The sequence below is a fragment of the Schistocerca serialis genome, chromosome 6 (assembly GCF_023864345.2).
Source record: "Schistocerca serialis cubense isolate TAMUIC-IGC-003099 chromosome 6, iqSchSeri2.2, whole genome shotgun sequence".
In the NCBI taxonomy this organism is placed as follows: Eukaryota; Metazoa; Arthropoda; class Insecta; order Orthoptera; family Acrididae; genus Schistocerca; species Schistocerca serialis.
The window spans coordinates 729,758,199-729,785,886 of NC_064643.1; the positions used below are offsets into that span (position 1 = coordinate 729,758,199).

General features: G+C 38.8%; 1 protein-coding gene across 2 annotated transcripts in view; it reads right to left on the reverse strand.

Annotated features, from left to right (window-relative positions):
• LOC126483961 (voltage-dependent calcium channel subunit alpha-2/delta-3) overlaps positions 1–27,688 on the reverse strand; it is an 832,874-nt gene that overhangs the window by 413,521 nt on the left and 391,665 nt on the right. For both annotated transcript variants that reach the window (XM_050107259.1, XM_050107258.1), the window contains exons 7-8: positions 16,933–17,043; positions 14,535–14,748 (exon numbers count right to left, since the gene is read on the reverse strand). In XM_050107259.1, the coding sequence (XP_049963216.1) occupies positions 14,535–14,748; positions 16,933–17,043 (325 nt within the window). The remainder of the gene's footprint in view (positions 1–14,534; positions 14,749–16,932; positions 17,044–27,688) is intronic.

Genomic DNA, 27,688 nt, shown 5'->3' on the forward strand with positions numbered 1-27,688 from the left:
CGAGTGCCACCCAGTGGACAATGTGACCTAACACTCCCCCTGTGCTTCAGTGGTCAGGAAGTAAGCAGCAACTAAAATGGCTCATAGGACAGGAGAGTCATTTTATAGCCGGCAACCAATGAAGATAAGCAAGGTTAACCTGAAACAACTGTATTTAAAGAAGCTGAATACAGATGTAGAATCTATATGGATAAAGATACGATAGTTGTCAGAAAATAAGTACAAAAGCACATAAGTCTGCAGTAATACTGCAAGTTATAATTCTTATAACCAATAATACACAGCCTCTTCTGGTAGGAGACTGGAAACTCCCACAATAGCGCAATATACAGGGTGATTCAAAAAGAATACCACAACTTTAGGAATTTAAAACTCTGCAACGACAAAAGGCAGAGCTAAGCACTATCTGTCGGCGAATTAAGGGAGCTATAAAGTTTCATTTAGTTGTACATTTGTTCACTTGAGGCGCTGTTGACTAGGCGTCAGCGTCAGTTGATGCTAAGATGGCGACCGCTCAACAGAAAGCTTTTTGTGTTATTGAGTACGGCAGAAGTGAGTCGACGACAGTTGTTCAGCATGCATTTTGAACGAAGTATGGTGTTAAACCTCCTGATAGGTGGTGTATTAAACGTTGGTATAAACAGTTTACAGAGAATGGGTGTTTGTGCAAAGGGAAAAGTTCTGGACGGCCGAGAACGAGTGATGAAAATGTAGCACGCATCCAGCAAGTATTTGTTCGCAGCCCAGGAAAATCGACTCGCAGAGCTAGCAGAGAGCTGAAAATTCCACAATCAACTGTATGGAGAGTCCACATTGGCACTTATCTGTCCGTAACTACCTGAACGTCAACTACCCGAGGCGATGGATCGGTCGCCAGGCAGCCCGTGACAGAGCACTTCATCACTGGCCTCCAAGAAGCCCTGATCTTACCCCCTGCGATTTTTTCTTATGGGGGTATGTTAAGGATATGGTGTTTCGGCCACCTCTCCCAGCCACCATTGATGATTTGAAACGAGAAATAACAGCAGCTATCCAAACTGTTACGCCTGATATGCTACAGAGAGTGTGGAACGAGTTGGAGTATCGGGTTGATATTGCTCGAGTGTCTGGAGGGGGCCATATTGAACATCTCTGAACTTGTTTTTGAGTGAAAAAAAACCTTTTTAAATACTCTTTGTAATGATGTACAACAGAAGGTTATATTATGTTTCTTTCATTAAATACACATTCTTAAAGTTGTGGTATTCTTTTTGAATCACCCTGTATAATTCCATAAACGATCAAGTTTTTGCACAATAAGCTGATGTTGAGAAAACCACTACACAGTAATAAATGAGCAGTCAGGTAAAAACAGTTATTTTCATTGGATAACATGGTTGTTTGCACAGTCTGGAAAACATGAAGGAGAACAATGTAACCGATCATTAAAGAACAACTAAATACTTTGGTAAAAACTTTAGAAAATGTTACCTTGGTAACAAATACTGATACTTAAGTCTAGAAATACCCTGATTAATTTGTTTCTATTTTTTAATAGAATCTGCAACTCAACGTGTCATTTATGGTGTGTAGTGTTACATTCTTTCACAACTGTTGATGTTTCAACCTGGACTTTCCATTGTTTAAATTTCTCAACCTGATTCATGTGCCTTTCAAAGGCACATTGCCTCTCCTATTCTCTTATTTGTTATCTCTACCCGGTAAATTGTTTGTAACTAACACATTATTAAGACATTAACGTTATACCTATTTTATATTTACACCATTTACTGATTGTCTACATTTTGGTAATACAAGGAGAAATAAAATAAATAAAAAGAAATGGTCCATTAATTTTTATTTTCATTTCCTTTTTCATTTACCATCTAAGCATGTAGTCTGTGGTACTCCTAAGTTTAACAATAATAATTACTACCACTCATATCATCACTTCCATTTGTATTTCTTACTTCCTCATGCACCTTCCATATTATGGCACTTTCTGAGTTATTCACAACACTTGATATGAAATACTTTTTAAACCCTTTCATTATAGACTAAGTTCAGATTCTGCCCCAAGGAATAAGGAGATACAGGCCAGCAGAGATGCTGAGTGTTTATTTAAGATCCCCTCTGGAGCATGGGCAAGGTCTCCATAAAGAAGTCATTTATTATGAAGCTGTTGCAGTTGAGCATTAAAAGGTCTTTTTATAGTTGTGAGGTCACACCACCCATCGTTATTAACAGGTCTGTGTTCTTTGAGATCAGAGCCTTAACTTACTGGGTGAGGTGTCCCCTGAAAGAATTTGGTGCCAATATTTTCCTTCTGTTAAGCAAAGAGCCTTGTATTCTCTTCCAAGTAACTTTCAACCAATAAAGCAATGAGTTATTTATCATTCATCCCTTTCTCTGATGCCTAAAAATAAATCATGCAACCACTTTCTCTTTTGGCGTGGTTTTCCTTCAAAGTGTCACAGAGGGGAGGTGTTTTCTTCCATCAGCTAGTGCCCCAGCATTACAGTAATTCTGGGCTTTTCATGGCCAGAATTTCTTATAGTAACACTTTAAATATCCTTCATGTCAACAGTAACATTTAATAGCATATCAAAATAAACCAGCTTCTGATCGGTGTAGCCCATATGCCATTTATGCTGTTTTCTTAAATTGATTATTCTAGACTCTTGCCAATCCAGCCATTCCTGGCACATATGGGTGCCAGATTAGTGGAAGAGCCAGATTATTGAATGTCTGAAATTTATTTTATTCATTTTTTTTTTATTTTGAAAACATAGGGGATATAGTGTACTGTACTTTATTAAACCGAAGGACACAATTTTAAAACATAGAGGATATACTTTATTAAATTCAAAAATACATCAATTTTCAAAGAAAAGTTAGTCCTTGAGTGTACGACATACTGTACATAATTATACAGTTGTATCACTCACTATGAAACCTGTCTCTAATTTTTAACTGTCGCAATGATGATATGCGACAGTGGCATGCTTTATCACACAGCCGCTTTACAAGCATTACATTGGTACTGCATGTGTGTGGTTGTTGCATAATGTGCTCCAGGAAGACCTCGGCAGTGTCAGTATCAGCGTTGTGAGAAATCTTCATGCTCTCTCCACCTGTGTCCTCTTCTTCATCACTTTCATCGTTACTTTCTTGCACATTTTGATAATTTCTTCATCTGCTAAAGTTTGGTCCGTATCACAGTTTTCCTCATTCAGCCACTTGTAACATCTTCAACATCAATTTCTTCTCCTCCTGAAAGGTTATGGAACATGTCAGTGTACAAAGCAATTGATAATTCCGAATTGACTGGCTCATTGCTGTCACTCACTACTGGATTCAACTCAGCATCAATGGATGGCCACAATTTTCTCCAGTCTTCATTATGATAGTGCTCTCCACTTTATCCCATGCTTTGGCTGCTTGGAAAACATCACATATGTTAATTGCTTTCCATGCCTTCAGTATAGTCTCGATAGAATCGTTTTCATTTTCGTTCAGTAAAGAGACGAGAAGTGAATGTACATAATGATGTTTAATTGATTCCAAAATTCTCTGGTCCATGGGCTGAATTGGGGCTGTCACGTTAGGTGGGAGAAAGAGTGCTTGTATGCCATCAGACTTTAGAGAAACATCTGAAGGATGACTGGGAGCATTGACAGTTATAAGGATAGCTTTTAGTGGAAGCTTTTTCTTCTTTGGCTCTTTTCTCACTGCCGGTACAAAAGTTTCATGGAACCACTGAGAGATTATCTGTCTGTGTATCCATGCTTTCTTCTGAGCGCAATGCTGTACTGGTAGATCATTTATGTCAGTGTGTTGAAAGCAACATGGATGTTGGGATTTTCCAATCACCATAAGCTGTAGTTTATGACTCCCATTTGCATTACAGCATGCCATTAACGTTACACACTGTTTCTGTTGCTTGTAACCATAAGCTTCCTTCTCGTTCGTGGAAGCTAATGTTTTTTAAGAAAGCATCTTGTAAAAGGGCCCTGTTTCATCAGCATTATACAAGGCATCAGCAGTTAAATCTTCTTCCTCTATTACCTTCCGTGTCTTGCTTAGAAACTCATCAGCACCCTTATCGTTAGCTGAGCGACTTTTCCCAGTGACTGTCAGCTGCCGAATGTAATGTCTTTTCCAGTTTGATAGCCAACCTTCACTCACTGCAAACTAGTTACTACCGTGAAGTTGTTTGTTGAATGCAGCTGCTTTCTTCTTTATAATTGGACCACTGACTGGAATTCCTTTACGGTATTGTTGTATGAACCATCTATAAACAGCTACGTCCAGTATTTCATTCTCATTCTTTCGCACAACCTTCCATTTTCCCAACTCACTATCCATTTGTGTTGGGTACTGTTGAACAACATCTTCTTTCTTTTTGATGTCATAAATAGTTGCTCATCCAACACTGAACTCAGTAGCAATGGCTTTCTGCGAAGAATCTTGATTTAACTAATCTAAAATTTCGAGTTTCTGCTTGAGGTCTAGCGTAACGTGTTCCCTTTTAGAAGACATGATTCTGAACTGTTAAGAAAGCTACAATTTCAAATACAGTGTATAAAGCATTGTTGCACACGATAATTCATTGTGCACATGTTTTAGGATGTGCACTGTATTACTAAGAGTGTAGTGTATATGACACTGATATGCAAGTAGTTTTTCATCAAACGCCATGGGAAGTACCTGAACTAATGTCGTTCGCTACTTCTTCAACATAATCATCATCATCATCATCATCATCATCATCATTATCATCATGCATCAGCCAGCATTTGCTTGGAATTCCACAATCCATGCAGTTACAAAATTCTTCTTTACCTCCAGCAACTTTATTCCAATAATTTCTCTGAGTAATCATGAAGCCTTCACTGTATTTCTCCCACACTGAGCAAACTGCTGCTCCATTCCAAGATACCTTCACTGCTTCAGTCCCCTGAAAGTGTGGTGTGTAGAACTGGCATTCTTTAATTTATTCTTAATCTGATGTCACTTACATACATTTACTTCTGTGACATCAAATTTTCTCTCTTGTGCACAGTTGGTTGTGTCCACTGCTCCATGAATCACTGTGAACTTAAGAATTGTATTGCTTGCTTGAACCAATCGCAAACTGCAAACTCTAAGACCTACTTTTCTCAACAGAGTCACTGCTTTGATCCACAAAATATTTTTGCTATCATTGATTTCCCTACTGCAGGAATGTGTACTATTGTTGAGTATTTGTCCAATTTTAAAGTCTGTTCAATTCCAACTCTAGCTGGATTCAGGCGAACTGCAGTTTAAGCATGGCAGATATTCACAGAAAACCTAGGTACATGGAATAAGTCCCATAGCTGATAGTTGGCAGCACATGAAATTTGCTGCCCACTCAATATTTCCCTCCTTACACTCATCTTAGTGCTCAGCCAAGCTGGTGGCACTATTTCCCTTCCCACCCTTCCCAATTTACCAAATTACATCTCTGTATGGCCTCAATTGACAAAGCTCATTTGTAAATGTAAGTCAACCTCTGTATTAAGCTATTACACAATATAAATATGCTGACCTTCAGGAACAATAATTTAATCTGCAAATGTAAGGCAATCCCATATTTTTCGAATGATGGAAACCTCATCTTACTACACCTGGGTAAATATAGGATACTTAATGTGAACAATTGCTCATTTCTATTTGGAATACTAATGAAAATATGGTTTCCAAACCATTCATTTCTGTATTAACCCATGATCATATATCAAAATGAACAATTTTTTTAAATGTATTAACGGGCAATATTTTTGCAAAGTCTATGCTATTTCAGTGAAAGGTCTGGGAGTTGTAGTTCTGCTCTCTCTTAATTGGACAGTGTTATACATCAACTGACCAACACTATTTTGTATTTTTTAAAATTTTTGAATCCAATCATATGCGAAAGTGTAAACTACCCATAAATAACTCGTTTTACCCCAATGTGGTCAATTTTTTGGGAAGAAATTATATTGAGCCAAGTGCCAAACACTCCATATCAGTTATTACATTTTGGATCAGTTGACTAGTTGCACAATCTTACAGTTTTATTTTGCTTCAGTTAGCTATGTGGCAAATGAGCATCACTTGGTCACATGATGCATTAGTGCTTTGCCTGTGCTCTCTCTCTCTAAGACAATCATCCAATAATATATTTTATAGCTTTACTATTCTTAAGTGCTGTCTGAATAATGGAAATGTATGAAACATGAGCAAAACATGTAATGGAGACTGAAGAAGAAGAAGCATGAACTTGAAACTCTGGTTTCTTTCTTTAATATAATACTGACAGTTCAGGTGCAATAATTGCAAATTATTTGTAGGTTTTTCTAGTTATGATACAGAAAAGTGACATTCTACATTACTATGTTTAATAAAGCATCTGGTTTTCCATACACTGGAAAATGGACATGCAGTAGGCCCCACCTACCTTTGCAACACAAGTCACGGTACCTGATCAGTCACGTAAATCAGCTGTTGATCTCACACCCCTGAGTGCAGTAAAGTCTAAGTTAAGCCCCTTGACTATTTTACAGTCATATTACAAAAGAAATTATGTTTCCAGTTTGGGTGCTGTGGGTCCAACCAAACTTTCTGAAGACTTGAAGAAATACTAGACAGTTAAATGTTAACTCTGAAGACATGGGAGAGTCTTCAAATGGGAGGCACAGGAAGGGGAGGACAAGAAAGTACCCATAACAAAACTGACAAATAAGGAAGTTAAAGTGTGTTAGACATGAGACTTACATAATTTAAAAGTAAAAGAAAAGAGAGGCTTCAGAGACCATCTCTGTTCAGGTGAATGTTTTCGTATGTTAGAAATGCATACATTAATAGGTGAGATTGGAAAATTCGTCTATACTATTGTACATGATGCCTGAGCAGCACTTATCTGCACTATGGTATCAGAAAATGAAGTAAAAAGGAAGAGAGTTAAGAATCCACAGAAAAGGACAAAAACAAGGTTGTACAAAATATGTGGGATAACTGTATGTAAAACTTTCTTTCTTCAGACCTTTAGAATATCCAGCAGAAGGGTACATTTGGCTCCAAAGTACATTAAATCGCCCCAGGGCATTAGAGACCTCTGAGCAGTGGGTGAGAAAAGAACAGGCATCCTAAATAAAAATGCAAACGAGTAACACATTATATTAGAAAATTTCCTAAATACAAGTTTCACTATGGAAGAAGTGAAAAAGAGAATACCTCGACCCAGAAATTACTGCTAACATCATGTACATCTTGTACAAAGAACATATTCTTGTCAAAATTTAATTTACCAAGAAAGAAACAGAGAAAACCTACAGGTAATGTTTGCAACACTCTTGTCCCGATAAAAAAAATTGTGACAATTCTGTGGTAGAAAGCATAATATCAACAAAAATACTCATCTTAATATAGTGAAGGCTGCTCAATATCTGAAATCTTCAGATATTTTAAGAGCTAGAGAAGACGGGAATGTAGACGTTCTTCATTTTGACCTTGAAAAAACATTATCCTCTTTCAAGAATTCCTATGAACATTGTGTTCTACAAGCTACAGTTGTGGCTGTATAACCTAGTATTCATAATGCTAGCAATGAAAGGGCACTGCTATGTCTGGTTAGAGAGTGAGGCAGGATGTGGAACACAGGAAGAAGCACCCCGTTTATTAAAATATTTAATGGAACATGTATTGACAGCCAAAGAAGTAATCTTGTGATCTGATTCATGTGGTGGATAGAATAGCAACATCTAGATGGTTCTAATGCTAAAATCAATTTTAGATCAGCATCCTACATTGCAGAAAGTAAGGGAGAGGTTTCTTATACCTGAACATAGCTTTCTTCTGAATGACGGTGATTTTGGAGACATAGAACAACACACTCTTGAACATGTACATCACAATTACATGAATGTCATGAAAATGTGTCACAAAAGAAATTCTCTTACACTTCATAGAATGAAAGTTAAAGATTTCAAGAGTACATCAAATATAGAAAAAAAAAACATAGTAAATCATACAAATCAACTCCCACAATGAAAAAATAAACTGGCTGAAGGTGAGAGAGTAGAACTGTATAACGACAAACCATTCCATATATTGTTCAAAACTGAATTTAATGGTAAATGATTTGAAGTTGACACTATGAAGAAATCGGCTGGCTGACCATCTGAAACGCAGAACAAAATAAATTTTTCTACCCTCTTTATGAAGCTATGGCCAAATGGAAAGATAATTTCTGAAGCCAAACTAAAAGACATTCAATCCCTAATGCACCTCATTCCAAATGATGCACAAGATTTTTATTGCAAACTCTCTGCTACACTGATTTCGAGGATTACATTGACAGCTTCGACTGCTTGCAAACTGATTTTATTGTTGATAGTGAAATAACAAAATAAGAAATTTCTGTTGTTCACTTATGCAATTCTAAAGTTTAAAGTTCTAGAACCTTTGTAAGACGTAAGAGTTTTTATTACAGTTTTATTTCTAAAATACTTATAATGAAAACGTGTTAAGAAGTAGCTTAATTTTATTTAAATTAAATGTATGCAACAAATCTGTGACGTTGTAATAGATATCAAGTAATGGTATAATCAAATAAAGTGTGTAAATGCTTAGAATCAATGTTAGTACCTATGTTCATATGTCAGTAAAACGCATTTACATATTTAAATTCATTAAAATATATTATTTATGGCCATAATTTTTTTATTTCCGGAATTTTACTTAAACTATATAGGAAACAATACATTATTTTCTGAATATATATATATATATATATATATATATATATATATATATATATATATATATATATAATAGAGGGAAACATTCCACGTAGGAAATATATATCTAAAAACAAAGATGATGTGACTTACCAAATGAAAGTGCTGGCAGGTGTTTGTTGTGTGTCTGTCGACCTGCCAGCACTTTCATTTGGTAAGTCACATCATCTTTGTTTTTAGATATATATATACATATATATATATATATAAAAAAAAACAAAGATGAGGTGACTTACCGAATGAAAGCGCTGGCAGGTCGATAGACACACAAACAAACACAAACTCCTCAAGACACCATCCAAATTGAACCCTGCCTGGAACAGTTCCGTCCTCCGTCACAGCGGGACCCACCTCCTCTTCCTCAAAATCACCCTCTCCAAACCTTCCAGGAATTTCTGACTTCCAGCCTTGCATCTCAATCCTTCTTAAAAAACCTTAATCCTACACCCAACATCACCACTGCTGAAGCCCAGGCTATCCGTGATCTGAAGGCTGACCGATCCATCGTCATTCTTCCGGCGGACAAGGGTTCCACGACCGTGGTACTTGATCGTCGGGAGTATGTGGCTGAGGGACTGCGTCAGCTTTCAGACAACACCACATACAAAGTTTGTCAAGGTAACCCCATTCCCGATGTCCAGGCGGAGCTTCAAGGAATCCTCAGAACCTTAGGCCCCCTGCAAAACCTTTCACCTGACTCCATCAACCTCCTGACCCCACCGACACCCCGCACCCCTACCTTCTACCTTCTTCCTAAAATCCACAAACCCAATCATCCCGGCCGCCCCATTGTAGCTGGTTACCAAGCCCCCACAGAACGTATCTCTGCCTTCGTAGATCAACACCTTCAACCCATTACATGCAGTCTCCCATCCTTCATCAAAGACACCAACCACTTCCTTGAATGCCTGGAATCCTTACCCAATCTGTTACCCCCGGAAACCATCCTTGTAACCATTGATGCCACGTCCTTATACACAAATATTCCGCACGTCCAGTGCCTCGCTGCGATGGAGCACTTCCTTTCACGCCGATCACCTGCCACCCTACCTAAAACCTCTTTCCTCATTACCTTAGCCAGCTTCATCCTGACCCACAACTTCTTCACTTTTGAAGGCCAGACATACCAACAATTAAAGGGAACAGCCATGGGTACCAGGATGGCCCCCTCGTACGCCAACCTATTCATGGGTCGCTTAGAGGAAGCCTTCTTGGTTACCCAAGTCTGCCAACCCAAAGTTTGGTACAGATTTATTGATGACATCTTCATGATCTGGACTCACAGTGAAGAAGAACTCCAGAATTTCCTCTCCAACCTCAACTCCTTTGGTTCCATCAGATTCACCTGGTCCTACTCCAAATCCCATGCCACTTTCCTTGACGTTGACCTCCACCTGTCCAATGGCCAACTTCACACGTCCGTCCACATCAAACCCACCAACAAGCAACAGTACCTCCATTATGACAGCTGCCACCCATTCCACATCAAACGGTCCCTTCCCTACAGCCTAGGTCTTCGTGGCAAACGAATCTGCTCCAGTCCGGAATCCCTGAATCATTACACCAACAACCTGAAAACAGCTTTTGCATCCCGCAACTACCCTCCCGACCTGGTACAGAAGTAAATAACCAGAGCCACTTCCTCGTCCTCTCAAACCCAGAATCCCCCACAGAAGAACCACAAAAGTGCCCCACTTGTGACAGGATACTTTCCGGGACTGGACCAGACTCTGAATGTGGCTCTCCAGCAGGGATACGACTTCCTCAAATCCTGCCCTGAAATGAGATCCATCCTTCATGAAATCCTCCTCACTCCGCCAAGAGTGTCTTTCCGCCGTCCACCTAACCTTCGTAACCTGTTAGTTCATCCCTATGAAATCCCCAAACCACCTTCCCTACCCTCTGGCTCCTATCCTTGTAACCGCCCCCGATGCAAAACCTGTCCCATGCACCCTCCCACCACCACCTACTCCAGTCCTGTAACCCGGAAGGTGTACACGATAAAAGGCAGAGCCACGTGTGAAAGCACCCACGTGATTTATCAACTGACCTGCCTACACTGTGATGCATTCTATGTGGGAATGACCAGCAACAAACTGTCCATTCGCATGAATGGACACAGGCAGACAGTGTTTGTTGGTAATGAGGATCACCCTGTGGCCAAACATGCCTTGGTGCACAGCCAGCACATCTTGGCACAGTGTTACACCGTCCGGGTTATCTGGATACTTCCCACCAACACCAACCTATCCGAACTCCGGAGATGGGAACTTGCCCTTCAGTATATCCTCTCTTCTCGTCATCCGCCAGGCCTCAATCTCCGCTAATTTCAAGTTGCCGCCACTCATACCTCACCTGTCTTTCAACAACTTCTTTGCCTCTACACTTCTGCCTCGACTGACATCTCTGCCCAAACTCTTTGTCTTTAAATATGTCTGCTTGTGTCTGTATGTGTGGATGGATATGTGCGTGTGTGCGAGTGCATACCTGTCCTTTTTTCCCCCTAAGGTAAGTCTTTCCGCTCCCGGGATTGGAATGACTCCTTACCCTCTCCCTTAAAACCCACTTCCTTTCGTCTTCCCCTTTCCTTCCCTCTTTCCTGATGAGGCAACAGTTTGTTGCGAAAGCTTGAATTTTGTGTGTATGTTTGTGTGTCTATCGACCTGCCAGCGCTTTCGTTCGGTAAGTCACCTCATCTTTGTTTTTATATATAATTTTTCCCACGTGGAATGTTTCCTTCTATATATATATATATATATATATATATATATATATATATATATATATATATATAAAAGGAGCATTTTTCTTCAAGTTATGGATGAAGGTATTACTTCAATAAATAGGCAAACAAATGTGCAAACATTAAGCAGTAATGCTATTTTCCTGATGTATCAGTTAAAAATCATTAAATATAGCCTGAACTAATACAATCATATTTTATTTGGTGAAATAAATGACAGTATATTCTTCTCTAATGTGCATTACTTGAATAAGACACACATGTTGGCTTGCAGTCAGTTCATGCAAAACACAGAAATGAAAATCACATGTATAAAAGAATCTCACACACACACACACACACACACACACACACACACACACACAAAGTCAGACTTTTCACTACATTTGAAATGATTTAAGATACAAGCATGTAAATTTAATTCAGTTTCATTATTTTACTGCTTAAAAAACTAGATTTGATGTAGATGCTGAATTTACACTAACACTTTCATATTTTTATTAACATATCAAAATCCAGTTTTCATGCTTGGTCTCTGATGTATAACATTGTCCAACTGAATGTGTACATGTCTATTTACACACATATGGTAATAGCATGAAACAAAGTGATGTAACCAAAACTGGTATAAGGCATCTCACTCTCAAAATTAATCATGAATAAGTTGTTTTCTTGCTCCACAGAGCTCCTTTGTGTTATCGAATTTTTTTTAAAAAAAATTGGCCATTAATGTACTAATGTGGTGTTGTATCACCAAGGGTCCTTAACAAACCACTGTTTTCATGAATTACAGCACATCACAATTTCCAGTAAAGCAGTATATGATACATATAAACATTCGCCATTATTCATTATGTTTATTTGCTATCGCATATTCTACAATTAAACACTTGCTTCAGTACAAGAAATTACACCAACACATGAGATTTGCTAATCAACAGCCTTTGTTGCATAATTAACAGGACTTTAAAAAAGAAATAACAGATAGCTAGTCATCACATAGAAGAGGTGTTGTGTGGCTGACAGACAAACTGAAAAAGACTGCTAGATATCATTCATCTAATGGACTAAGTCCTTAATCAGACACAGACAACATTCAGACAAGGTCTCCTGTTGCAAAGGCCCAACTGCAACTGCACTGATTTTTGCTGGGATGAGTAATGGGGCAGGGAGGTGTAGGAGGGTAGGAATGATGGATAAGTGCTGCCTGTGGGAATGTGCAGGGGTGTGATGGGGACAGGATAGAGGACTCAGAAGTAGAGAAGGACAAAGGACAATACAGGTGCATTGGCAGAACACAATGAATGTGTACGTCTGGAATGGAGAGACGGAAGGGGATAGGCAAGTGGATGACAGGGACTAGCAAAGTTTGAGGCCAGAAGGAAGAATCCAGATAGCACAAGCTTTGAAGCAGTAGTTAAACTGAAGTCCATCATGTTGAGCACCGTCTTTTCTAGGCCACAGTTTGGCAGTGGCCACTCATGTGGACAGACGGCTTGTTAGTTGTCATTTCCATGTAAAATGTGGCAAAGTGAATGTAGCTAAGTAGATAGTTCACTTGGCTGATTTCACAAGTGGTCCTGTATTGAATGTGGTAGAACATGCCTGTGAAAGGATTGGAGAAGGTGATAGTGGGAGCATGTATGGACAGCTTTTGCATCTAGGAATGGCAAGGGGCTAAGAGCATGGGTGGAGTAGGGATGGACAAGAATGTTGCGCAGGTTTGGTATGTGCTGGAATACCACTGCATCAAGGGTGAGGAGGGTATTTCTAATTTCAGGACATGATGAGAGGAGAGGAGTGGAGAAATTAAATCACATTCTCCACCCAGGTTTCGACTATCTGTCTTTGTGCTCTGAAATTAGGACTATCCTCCCTGCTATCATCCACATCCCTCCCACAGTGGTATCTGCTTCCCATACAACCTACGCGACATTCTTATCTGTCCCTGTTCCACTGCTGCTGCAGCCACTGGGTCATATCCCTGCAATAGTCACAGATGAAAGACCTGTCCCATACACCCTCCCACTACCACCTGCTCCAGTCTTGTCACAAGCATCTCTTACCACATCAAAGGTGTAAAAGCAGCTAAGTAATCTACCAACTCAGCTGAGGCCACTGTGGTGTAGTCTACATGGGACTCATAGCTAACAAGCTGTCTGCCAGTATGAGTCAAGCTGTCAAACTATGGCCAACAGGCAGATGGCCCACTCACTTGCTGAACATGCTCCCCAACACAATGCATTCAACTCTGCTCCAACAACTACTGCAAGGCAGTGCCAGCTGGGTTCCCCCCACAAATACTAGCTTTTCTGAACAGCACAGACAGGAACTCTGCCTGCAACATATTTTTCATTCCCCTCAGCATTCACTAGTCCCTGTCCTCCACCTGACTACCCTCTTCCCTGCCTCCACTCCATCCCTACAAATGCCAGTGCACCTTCATAGTCCTTTCCCCTTCTCTGCTTCTCTCCTATCGCCTTTCTCTCCCTCCCTCAGAACAGCCCACCAATGCTGCATCTAGCAGTCCACCATCTTGCCCCACCATGTCCCTCCATGCTCCCACAGGCAGCACAAGCACCTTCCCTCATCCCCTATTGTGCTACTATCTTGCCCCACTATTTCCCTCCATGCCCCCACAGGCAGTACAACCATCTTCCCTCATCCCCTATTGTGCTATACCTCATGACCCATGGGTCCTCTAGTACCCCCACTACTCAACTCAGCAGTGATAAATGCTCACCTCAGACACAATCACGGTCAGACCTTAGTGCCCAGAAATAACACTGTGAGTGTGAGTGAATTGTGCTTTTGTGGAATGCACAAGGCAAGTTTTGTTATCTATGCTTGTTGAAGGAATTATTCTGATAGTTGAACGAAATCTAGTCGCCTTTCTCCCACTCAATGCCTTCTCTATGTGGTTAGTAGTTATCTATTCTTTCATATTGTTGTTATTCCATCTTGGGTTTTCCACAGTTTGATTATTCCACAATTACTTTTATTCTCACCTTTATTAGCACATGCCATCCAGTTGACCTCACGAACATCTGCCACTTCACGACCAATTAAATACGTAAAGACTCGAACTGGTATCTGAACCTCACCATCAGGCTGTTTGTGCCAGTTATACATTTCAAATATGTCCTTGTAGTTGTAAGGTGCACCATCTGTTATTAGCATTATCGCCTGATTGCAATGGGCTCCTGATGTGCTCTCACGATACTGTAATACCAATTGGTGATTATTTCCTCCATAGAAGACATTAAGTATATGAGATGAGTAATACTGGAAAGTAGTACAGCGAAAAAATCAGGTGTGAATATTATGCAGCTGCATACTTTAAGAAATCAAAAACATTAATCATTTTTTTTACATTATTAGCAAAAAGCGCGTGCGTGTACACACACACACACACACACACACACACACACACACACACACACACACACGTTTGTTTAGGCACAATTCAATTCTGATTGTTTACTTGCCTCAAAACTAGCTATATCTAAATGCAATTAACCAAAAATTTTCTTGAGATATGGTTCCACAACCACACTGAAGATATTAATGTCCAGTTTTGACTATAAAAATCATTATTTTAATTTCAGCGCTTTTTATAATTATATCCTCTTCAGAGGAATTGTAGGACTGCACGTAAGGACTGCACATACTGCCTTCCTTAATGTAATTTCTAATGTTTATGGGGTGCTCTGTGTTAAGCTGATGCTGCAAAACGGGATTGAATGTGAGAGAAAGTGCTCCGTGAACTCTTCCATGCCAAGTGCAAACACATGATGTTACAATAATTGTGCAACTGTTTGACATTACTAATAATTGTTTTTGTATAACTTTTTTGTCATTAAGTTGTGGTAGATGGAAAGAAAATGTTTAACAAAATTTCAAGAAGATGAAGTAACAATTTTTTTATGTTCTTAAAAGTTTTTTTGTGTTTTCATGGTTAGCAGGGAATTAGGATAGAAAGGTCAAATTTGGTATAAACACGTAATATCACATACAGAAAACTTTCAATAGGTCTGCTGATCTCTGGATACAATTTGAAATGAGAAAATTCAGTAAATATTTGTGATGTGCAGATTTTAGTAGGATCTATGTAGATTAACTAAGTTTAAATTATGACTAAGAAATTACCAATGTGGTGTGGCTTTTCACTATTGTAACTTAATCATTTTGGCTACAATTCACAACTGAAGGCATCTTTTGTTCACAGCACACAGACCTTCACACTATGTCCTTAAAAAAATTGTTAGCTATATCTTGCTACTCTCAGGAAAAGATCCTCTTCCAGTAAATGTATCTGATCACTGAAAAGTCTCAAAAGAAAATACAAGAATTAATTATAATGATCAGTAAGAGTACGATTAACACAGGCAGCTGCGGGCATGAGCTGTAAACAGTACGGTGTTTGCAACATTGTCTCTATGCACGTTGCCTCATATATGTTAGAGCTTTGCTGAATTTTTTGTGTGTACGAGACTTTGGAACTACGTTGTAACAGTCATGTGAGTCAAACGAATTTTTTTATTAGCCTTCTTCTTTAAGCCATCAATATTAAAATACTGTGTGGCAAGTGGAGTGACTTGAGTGTGATGAAATGAATCAGACCATTTTAGCAGATTGATGAACTCCACTTAGGGCAAGCAGCTTTAATGACTGAACTTTACCAACAGCAACTACCAGGCAACTTTTCTGTTTATGTTCACGAGATCCAATGAACACGTGTCAGGAATGAACATTTTTATATTCCTAATTTAAAAATAATTAGTGAGGACTTAGTCATAGTAAATGTAAAAGAATCAATTCAAGTATATAATCACATTGTTTCATAAAAGTGTTGAAAGCATTAAGTAAGCAACATTATTTCTCTTTCTAGTAGTAACTTGTATTACAGAGCTGCTGCAACAGATAAGTTACAGTTTTCAAGCCCAACACCTGAAAGGAGCCTAAAATGTGAAGCCATATGAGGACACTGCATTTTCCAATATTCTTCAGGTTTCACTTGCACCTGTATGTGTAAAGTGGAAAGCAATTGTAACTGTTGAAATTGGAGGACCAGATAGTGGTGAACAAAATCAAGCAGAAGAAATAGACCATTAAAAATTCTGTGAAGTAGCAGTTTCCCTGAACAAAAATTATTAAACTTTTCCAAAACCGATATCGCATCCCTGCAGAATGATGTATGAGTAACTTAAATTCATAGTTATGTAAGTATGAGTGGCTAATTCTAAAATGAACACCCATGAAAGAGAACACAATGTCCATTGTCCAACCCGCCAGCTGTTCAGTGAATCATACAGTTCATTTTTTGCAATGTATTCTTTTAAATAAATGCTATAACTTCACTTAACAAAAATTTTATTAAAAATGTCACAGTATTTAAATACTTACAGATTGCAGTAACTCAAAAGCATGCATCAGGACTGCAGAGAAATTTGCAATCTTGTCAGTGTGTAATTCCTCCATACCACGTTTCAGTTCCCTGATGTTGTGTAAAGTTGCCTGAAATAGCATTAAAGAAGCAATCAGATGAATTTTTGAAATATACTTTTATAAAAAAAATTCTTACTTTAAGAAATCTGACCCTCCTCCTACACACACACACACACACACACACACACACACACACACACACACAAACAGCCAGATTAGACATGTGTACAAAACAATCTCATGAATTACTCAAGAAGTGATGTTTTCTTGCTGGGAAGCAACAATAACATTTTTAATTTAAACTGATATCATTTCTGATTTGCAATTCCTTCTGCTCCAAAAATGCACATCTGAACAGGCCAACGACTTTCAACTACCAATTACTACTACAACAAGAGGAATTTGGCTGGGTATAAAACAGTATACAGCACAGGAGAAGTAGTGAAGAACGTAGAAGAACAGGAAGAGCAAAGCAAAGGAATAGGAGAAGGAAAAGCATCTGACTACATACCACACCAACACTTATAAATCAAAAGGGTATCAGACAAATTTCTGACTGTGTTAAGGATATGTTTGTACGGAGGATATATTATACTGTAGGGAGAGTCACTGACATATACAGAACAAACTATCCATTATTCGGCCTCAGTGTGGCACAGAAATGAGTGAGATATTCAGCTATATAAATCTTTGACCATCTACCTAGTGATGTGAAAAATTTAATGGATGACAAAATTAACTTCTAACACAAACTGAAATTCTATCTGCTCGACAACTTCTTCAAATCCACAGAATAATTTGTGAATATACACAATGATCCACAAGAATATTATGACTACAGACCCACTATTGATATAAACCCATCCAGCAACAGCAGAATCACCTGGAAAGCAATGCTCTTAGTCAGACACACATGTGGTGCAGGTAGTATCAATGAGTGTACTGTCCGTGTATAGAAGGGGGAAGGTGTACAATCTATCTCAGTTGGACCAAAGGTAGATTCGGATGGCCTGGAGGCATTTCAGAAACAGCACAACTTGGGTGTTTGAGGAGTGCTGTGGTGAATCTCTTCACCATGTAGCGAAACCAAGGTGAAAACATATTCAAACAGTGTGGGGTTGGCCAGCCACCCCTCATTACAGATGTCGTACATCATACACTGGGTAAACGGGTAAAACAGAACAGGCAGCAAATTGAGGTGGAACTGACATCAAACTTTAACGCTGGGCAGAGTACATATGTTTCTGAACACACACTCCTGACGAATGGACTCTGAAGCCAACGACCCACGCATGTGCCAATCTTAACACTAGGACATCGGCAACTATGACCAAAATGGCAATGTGACCATCAGGACTGGACATTGGTTCAGTGGCAGAGCATTGCATGGTCTAATGAATCCCAATACCTTCTTCATCATGCATCATTCAAATCCATTGGCTTCCAGGGGAACAGCTCCCTCACATCTGTACTGCGGGATGGAGCCCCATTATGCTCTGGGGAACATTCATGTGGGCATCCATGGGTCCAATGGAGCTCATGCAAGGCACCATCACAGCCAAGGAATATTGCACACTGATTGTAGACCACATACATCCCTTCATGATGATCACGTTTCCCGGAGGAAGTGGCACTTTTCAACAAGATGATTTGACATGTCACAAGGACAGGAGTGTGATGGAGTGGTTCAAGGAACACAGTTGCACATTCCAATTGATGTGCTGGGCCCCCAACTCATCAGATCGGAACCCTGTGAAGGTCTGCCTTCTTTATTCCTTCATTTGTTGTCCTCATTGTTGACATACTGCATTGCTACGCTGGCTGAAAAATGGGTTGTGCAAGTAAAACACTGACTACTTTAAATGATGTAGCCAACAGGTGCACATTTGAGTTTCACAGTACTTTACTTTCACTGTTCATAATCCCCCAATAATGTTGTTGTAGTTATGGTCTTCAGTCCAGTGACTGGTTTGATGCAGCTCTCCATGCTACTCTATCCTGTGCAAGCTACTGCACCCTACATTCTTTTGAATCTGCTTAGTGTATTCATCTCTTGGTCTCCCTCTATGATTTTTACCCTCCATGCTTCCCTCCAACACTAAACTGGCGATCACATGATGCTTCAGAACGTGTCCTACCAAAGGACCACATCTTCTAGTCAAGTTGTGCCACAAATTCCTCTTCTCCTGAATTCTATTCAGTACCTCCTCATTAGTTGCATGATCTACCCATCTAATATTCAACATTCTTCTGTAGCACCACATTCCGAAAGCTTCTGTTCTCTTCTTGTCAAAACTATTTATCGTCCATGTTTCACATCCATACAAGGCTACACTCCATACACATACTTTCAGAAAAGACTTCCTGACACTTAAATCTCCACACAATGTCAACAAATTACTCTCTTTCAGAAACGCTTTTTTCGCCATTGCTAGTCTACATTTTATATCCTCTCTACTTCGACAATCATCAGTTATTTTGCTTCCCAAATAGCAGAACTCACCTACTATTTTAAGTGTCTCAATTCCTAATGTAATTCCCTCAGCATCACCTGATTTAATTAGACTAAATTCCATTATCCCCATTTTGCTTTTGTTGGTGTTATTTTATACCCTCCTTTCAAGACACTGTCCATTCCGTTCAACTGCCAGGCCTTTGTTGTCTCTGACAGAATTACCATGTCATTGGCAAACATCAAAGTTTTTATTTCTTCTCTATGGATTTTAATCCATACTACAAAATTTCTTTTGTTTCCTTCACTGCTTGCTCAATATACAGATTGAATAACATCGGGGATAGGCTACAACCCTGTCTCACTCCCTTCCCAACCACTGCTTCCCTTTCATGCCCCTCAACTCTTATAACTGCCACCTGGTTTCTGTACAAATTGTAAATAGCCTTTCACTCGCTGTATTTGACCCCTGGCACCTTCAGAATTTCAAAGTGAGTATTCCAGTCAGCATTGTCAAAAGCTTTCTCTAGGTCTACAAATGATAGAAATGTAGGTTTGTCTTTCCTTAACCTATCTTCTAAGGTAAGTCACAGAGTCAGTATTGCCTCACCAGTTTCAACATTTCTACGGAATTTGAACTGATCTTCCCAAAGGTTGACTTCTGCCAGTTTTTCCATTTGTCTGTAAAGAATTCGTGTTGGTATTTTGCAGCCATGACTTATTAAACTGATAGTTTGGTAATTTTCACACCTGTCAACACATGCTTTCCATGGGATTGGAATTACTATATTCTTCTTGAAGTCTGAGGGTATTTCGCCTGTCTCATTCATCTTGCTCACCAGATGGTAGAGTTTTATCATAGCTGTCTCTCCCAAGGCTATCAATAGTTCTAATGGGATATTGTCTACTCCCAGGGCCTTGTTTCGACTTAGGTCTTTCAGTGCTCTGCCAAATTCTTCATGCAGTATCATATCTCCCATTTCATCTTCACTTACATCCTCTTCCATTTCCATAATATTGCTCTCAAGTTCACCACCCTTGTACAGACCTTCTATATACTCCTTCCATCTTTCTGCTTTCCCTTCTTTCCCTGTTTTCCATCTGAGCTCTTGATATTCATACAAGTGGTTATCTTTTCTCCAAAAGTCTCTTTGATTTTCCTGTAGGTAGTATCTATCTTACCCCTGGTGATATGTGCCTCTACATCCTTACATTTGTCCTCTAACCACCCCTGCTTAGCCATTTTGCACTTCCTGTCGATTTCATTTTTGAGACACTTGTATTCCTTTTTGCATGCTTCATTTACTGCATTTTTATATTTTCTCCTTTCGTCAATTAAATTCAATATCTCTTCTGTTACCCAAGGATTTCTACTAGCCCTTGGCTTTTTACCTAATTGATCCTCTGCTTCCTTCACTATTTCATCTCTCAATGCTACCCACTCTTCTTCTACTGTATTTCTTTTCCCCGTTCTTGTCAATCATTCCCAAATGCTCTCTCTGAAACTCTCTACAACCTCTGGTTCTTTCAGTTTATCCAGGTCCCATCTCCTTAAATTCCCACCTCTTTGCAGTCTCTTTAAGTTTTAATCTACAGTTCATAACCAATAGATTGTGGTCAGAGTCTACACCTGCTCCTGGAAATGTCTTACAATTTAAAACCTGGTTCCTAAACCTCTGTCTTACCATTATATAATCTATTTGAAACCTTCTGATGCCTCCAGGTCTCTTCCACATATACAGCCTTATTTCATTATACTTAAAGTGTTAGCTATGAACAAGTTATGCTCTGTGCAAAATTCTACCAGCCAGCTTCCTTTCTCATTCCTTATCCCCATTCCATATTTACCTACTGCTTTTCCTTCTCTTCCTTTTCTTATTATCGAATTCCAGTCTCCCATGACTATTAAATTTTTGTCTCCCTTCACAACCTGAATAATTTCTTTTATCACATCAAACATTTCTTCTATCTCTTCATCATCTGCAGAGCTAGATAGCATATAAAGTTGTACCAGTGTGGCAGGTGTGGGCTTTGTGTTTATCTTGGCTACATTAATGCATTCACTATGCTGTTCATAGTAGCTGACCCATGCTCCTATTTTTTAATTCATTATTAAACCTACTCCTTAATTACCCCTATTTGATTTATAACCCTGTATTCACCTGGCCAGAAGTCTTGTTCCTCCTGCCACCAAACTTCACTAATTCCCACTATATCCAACTTTAACCTATCCATTTCCCTTTTTAAATTTTCGAACATACCTGCCCGATTAAGGGATCTGATATTCCACACTCTGATCTGTAGAATGCCAGTTTTCTTTGTCCTGATAATGACATCCTCCTGAGTAGTCCCCACCCTACGAACCATGGACCTTGCCATTGGTGGGTAGGCTTCCGTGTCTCAGTGATAGAGTTAGCCATACCGTAGGTGCAACCACAGTGGAGGGGTATCTGATGAGAGGCCAGACAAATGTGTGGTTCCTGAAGAGGGCAGCAGCCTTTTCAGTAGTTGCTGGGGCAACAGTCTGGATGATTGACTGATCTGGCCTTGTAACATTAACCAAAACAGCCTTGGTATGCTGATACTGCGAGTGGCTGAAAGCAAGGGGGAACTACAGCCGTAATTTTTCCCAAGGGCATGCACCTTTACTGATGGTGTCCTCTTGAGTAAAATATTTTGGAGGTAAAATAGTTCCCCCCCCCCCCCCCCCCCCAATAATATAAAGTTATGGCCAGTGCACTATTGTTTAAAACTTTCCATAAGCCTCATTAATAGTTTGCAAGCAAACCTCCACATACTGCTACAATAGATTACTATTGTACATCTACGAGCAGTAATAACCTAACCACAAAGCTCACAGTTCTTGAAGAATACAAAGGTATGTATGGAGCAGACACGGTCATTGTTTTAACACACGACTTAATTGTGTAACACTTATTTGACAGTTAAGTTGAAGCATTGTTGTTGTTCTAACCAACACAGGTTTCTCGTCTGAAACTCGGCTGTGGACTGACTGTCTCGGGACCAAAAAACGGTCTCCTATACATCCTCACAATAATAGGTACTGAATCTACACACTGTTCAAAGTTAATTTTACAGCAATTACAATTAAAACTTAACTCATTCTATTAACTGAATACATTGAAAAATTGGTTCTTATTAACAGTTTCTTCCACTGCAAGATTTAGGCCAAATTATTTGTTTAAATCATGAAATATACTAATATAGTTACACTAACAATACTTTTGACAAAACTGAAAATTACTCGGGAATTAATTAAGGGCTGATTTGCTAATATGTTTTCAAACAGAGTGAAATAAATACTTTTAAGAATACTATTAGTTCATCTTCCAAATGTATTTAATTAGTACAGAATTTATCTTTGTTTATACATCAACAATAGAATTTAAGTTATGAAACAATTACCGATTTCACCCTATAACAAAAGATACTAACTAGGAATAGGAGAAAAAAATAGAAAATCAATTACATACATAAAACTAAGCTCATAATTAGATCTGGTGTTATATTCTTTACAACTCAGGCCAATCTTTCTCTTTTATGAAAACACAGATTATATTCACGTACGTTAATGGTAACTAGTTAAAAGTGGAAAAATGAATTCTAAGGAGGCAGATGACAAAACAAGAGGGGAAGTAAAAATATCCCAGCATGCTTCATCACAACCCAATCGAACACATCTGGAATGTGATTGAATGGGGCATCAGAGTTCATTATCCCTTCACAAAATTTACAGGAATTAAGTGACTTGGGTGTACAGCTGTGGTGACAACTCCCTTCCACAACCTGCTTCCATGTCACAACTTCCATGCCCAAGGTGGACATACCAGCTATCAGGTAGGTGGTCATAATGCTATGGATGATCCAAACCAGTTATCTCACTAGCATTTTAATACCAAACAAGGCTTCAAAAGAGCTAAACTAATCAGTATCATTGTTAGTGCCTTCATTGCTTTATTATTATTATTTCTTTCTTTTCTCAGACGTTATGTCTGGTCAAAAATGGAAAGTGACGCGGATCTTGATCAAGCGTGACTTCCTTTTAACTGTACGGTATATGTTATATTGCATTTAGGAACTTTCGAGTAATTGAACATGTATCAATAATTACGGGTTTCTGTAGTTGTATATATAAGTTTGGATGTAGCTGTATTGCATTGATGTACTGGTGGATATTGTGTGGTATGACTCCTATAGTTAATAGTATAATTGGTATAATGTCAACTTTATCCTGATGCCACATGTCCTTGACTTCCTCAGCCAGTTGGATGTTTTTTTCAATTGTTTCGCCTGTTTTCTTTTGTATATTTGTTGTATTGGGTATGGATATTTCGATTAGTTGTGTTAATTTCTTCTTTATATTAGTGAGTATGATGTCAGGTTTGTTATGTGGTGTTGTTTTATCTGTTATAATGGTTCTGTTCCAATATAATTTGTATTCATCATTCTCCAGTACACTTTGTGGTGCATACTTGTAGGTGGGAACATGTTGTTTTATAAGTTTATGTTGTAAGGCAAGCTGTTGATGTATTATTTTTGCTACATTGTCATGTCTTCTGGGGTATTCTGTATTTGCTAGTATTGTACACCCGCTTGTGATGTGATCTACTGTTTCTATTTGTTGTTTGCAAAGTCTGCATTTATCTGTTGTAGTATTGGGATCTTTAATAATATGCTTGCTGTAATATCTGGTGTTTATTGTTTGATCCTGTATTGCAATCATGAATCCTTCCATCTCACTGTATATATTGCCTTTTCTTAGACACGCGTTGGATGCGTCTTGATTGATGTGTGACTGTGTTGGATGACACGGGTGTTTGCCATGTAGTGTTTTCTTTTTCCTATTTACTTTCCTCGTATCTGTTGATGTTATGTGATCTAAAGGGTTGTAGAAGTGGTTAGAAATTGCAGTGGTGTAGCCGATGTATTTATATGAGTGATTGCTTTGTGTATTTTGCTAGTTTCTGCTCGTTCTAGAAAGAATTTTCTTAAATTGTCTACCTGTCCATAATGTAGGTATTTTATGTCGATAAATCCCCTTCCTCCTGCCTTTCTGCTTAATGTGAATCTTTCAGTTGCTGAATGTATGTGATGTATTCTATATTTGCGGCATTGTGATCGTGTAAGTGTATTGAGTGCTTCTAGGTCTGTGTTACTCCATTTCACTACTCCAAATGAGTAGGTCAATATTGATATAGCATAAGTATTTATAGCTTTCGTCTTGTTTCTTGCTGTCAATTCTGTTTTCAGTATTTTTGGTAGTCCTTGTCTATATTTTTCTTTTAGTTCTTCTTTAATATTTGTATTATCTATTCCTATTTTTTGTCTATATCCTAGATATTTATAGGCATCTGTTTTTTCCATCGCTTCTATGCAGTCGCTGTGGTTATCCAATATGTAATCTTCCTGTTTAGTGTGTTTTCCCTTGACTATGCTATTTTTCTTACATTTGTCTGTTCCAAAAGCCATATTTATATCATTGCTGAATACTTCTGTTATCTTTAGTAATTGATTGAGTTGTTGATTTGTTGCTGCCAGTAGTTTTAGATCATCCTTGTATAGCAAATGTGTGATTTTGTGTGGGTATGTTCCAGTAATATTGTATCCATAATTTGTATTATTTAGCATGTTGGATAGTGGGTTCAGAGCAAGGCAGAACCAGAAAGGACTTAATGAGTCTCCTTGGTATGTTCCACGCTTCATCTGTATTGGCTGAGATGTGATATTATTTGAATTTGTTTGGATATTAAGTGTGGTTTTCCAATTTTTCATTACTATGTTTAGGAACTGTATCAATTTAGGATCTACTTTGTATATTTCCAATATTTGTAGTAACCATGAGTGGGGTACACTATCAAAAGCTTTTTGGTAATCAATGTATGCGTAGTGTAGCGACCTTTGTTTAGTTTTAGCTTGATATGTCACCTCTGCATCTATTATCAGTTGCTCTTTACATCCTCGTGCTCCTCTGCAACAGCCTTTTTGTTCTTCATTTATAATTTTGTTCTGTGTTGTACGTGTCATCATTTCTGTGTAATGACTGAAGTTAATATTTTGTATATTGTTGGTAGGCACGTTGTGGGGCGATATTTAGCTGGGTTTGCTGTGTCTGCTTGATCTTTAGGTTTCAGATAAGTTATTCCATGTGTAAGTGTATCAGGGTATGTGTATGGGTCTGCAATGTAACTGTTAAATAATTTAGTTCGATGTGAATGTGTTGAGGTGAACTTCTTTAGCCAGAAATTTGCTATTTTATCTTTTCCAGGGGCTTTCCAATTGTGAGTAGAATTTTTCCTTGGGTGACTTCATGTTGCAAAATTATCACTTCAGGCATTTGTGGTATCATCTTGTATGAGTCTGTTTCTGCTTGTATCCACCATGCATGCCTGTTATGTTGTACCGGGTTTGACCATATGTTGCTCCAGAAGTGTTCCATGTCTGTTATGTTTGGTGGACTGTCTATTTTAATGTGTGTGTTATCTATTGTCTGGTAAAATTTCATTTGGTTTGTGTTGAATGTTTGGTTTTGTTTCCTTCTATTTTCACTTTTTTGTATCTTCTAAGTCGTTTGGCCAATGCTTGTAATTTCTACTTCTTTTCATCTAATTGCTCTATCGCTTCTTGTTGTGAGATTTTACCTAACCTTTTTCGTTTCTTTTTTTCTGACATGTCATTTCTTATGTCTTTTCTGAGTTTTTCTATTCTGATCTGTAGCCTGTGTTGCCATGCTGGTTTTGTGGGTTTCTTCTGTGTGTTGGTTGGTTCTGATCTCTGCCTAGTGTGTATATTTAGTGTAGTGAGTGCTCCTATATAAACCAGTAGTTGTAACTCTTCCATAGTTGTTGTCATTTATTTTGTTGTGTATGATTGTGTTGATAGTTTTTATTGTTGTTTCGACTTGTGGGTTATTTGGCGGTCTATGCAATAATGGTCTAATGTCTGTATTTGTGTCTTTGTATTCTATATATGTCAGCTGAAATTTTTCTTCTATATCTAACATGTGTGTTACTTCGAGTTCTATTTGTGCTTGTTCTGGCGGCTGTCTTAAGATTTCGTTTTCCTCTGATTGTTTAATTGATGCGTGTTGTTCTTTGTTTGTTTGCTCTGGGATGTTTGACCCCATTATTGTATTTTCTTCTTCTTCTGATTGCACATTATTTTGTTCCAGTATTTGTTGTACTTGTTGTTTGATGTTTTCTAATGCTGACTGGGGTATCCTGTTATTTTTATTACAAGGATTTGATCAGCTAGTCGTTGTTCTGTTAAAAATTTTAATTGTGATCTGTATCCAGTTGTGTTGGTTCCTAGGTTTGTTGCTTGGTAATAACAGAGCATGAGGTGTCGATTAACTTCATCTGACCATCTCATCCTCTGTCTTTGTTTTCCTTCTAGGGTGGTTGCAGAAAGCATATCCTGCAAAACATCTCTATTTGGATTTAAATCATTTTCCAGTCGGCTAGCAGTGTTGTTACCATTGTGGGCGGGCATAGGTTTCAAACGTCGTCCCCGACCATGACGGCGCTTGTCCCAGGCTTCTTTAGTTCTGTCCTGAACCAGCTAATCACACTAAAAGGGGGGTTAGCCCTATCAGTGGTTTGTTCTTTTCGTCGCCTTTTATGACTGGCAGAACATACCGGAGGCCTATTCTTTTCCCAGGCCTCCATGGTGCTTATTATTATTATTATTATTATTATTATTACTGTTACAATTACAAATTATAACCTTTTATTCCCCCTCCCCCCCCCCCCCCCCCCCCATGAACCATGGACCTTGCCATTGGTGGGGAGGCTTGCATGCCTCAGCGATACCGATAGCCGTACCGTAGGTACAACCACAATGGAGGGGTATCTGTTGAGAGGCCAGACAAATGTGTGGTTCCTGAAGAGGGGCAGCAGCCTTTTCAGTAGTTGCAGGGGCAACAGTCTGGATGATTGACTGATCTGGCCTTGTAACAATAACCAAAACGGCCTTGCTGTGCTGGTACTGCGAACGGCTGAAAGCAAGGGGAAACTACGGCCGTAATTTTTCCCGAGGGCATGCAGCTTTACTGTATGATTAAATGATGATGGCGTCCTCTTGGGTAAAATATTCCGGAGGTAAAATAGTCCCCCATTCGAATCCCCGGGCGGGGACTACTCAAGAGGATGTCGTTATCAGGAGAAAGAAAACTGGCGTTCTACGGATCGGAGCGTGGAATGTCAGATCCCTTAATCGGGCAGGTAGGTTAGAAAATTTAAAAAG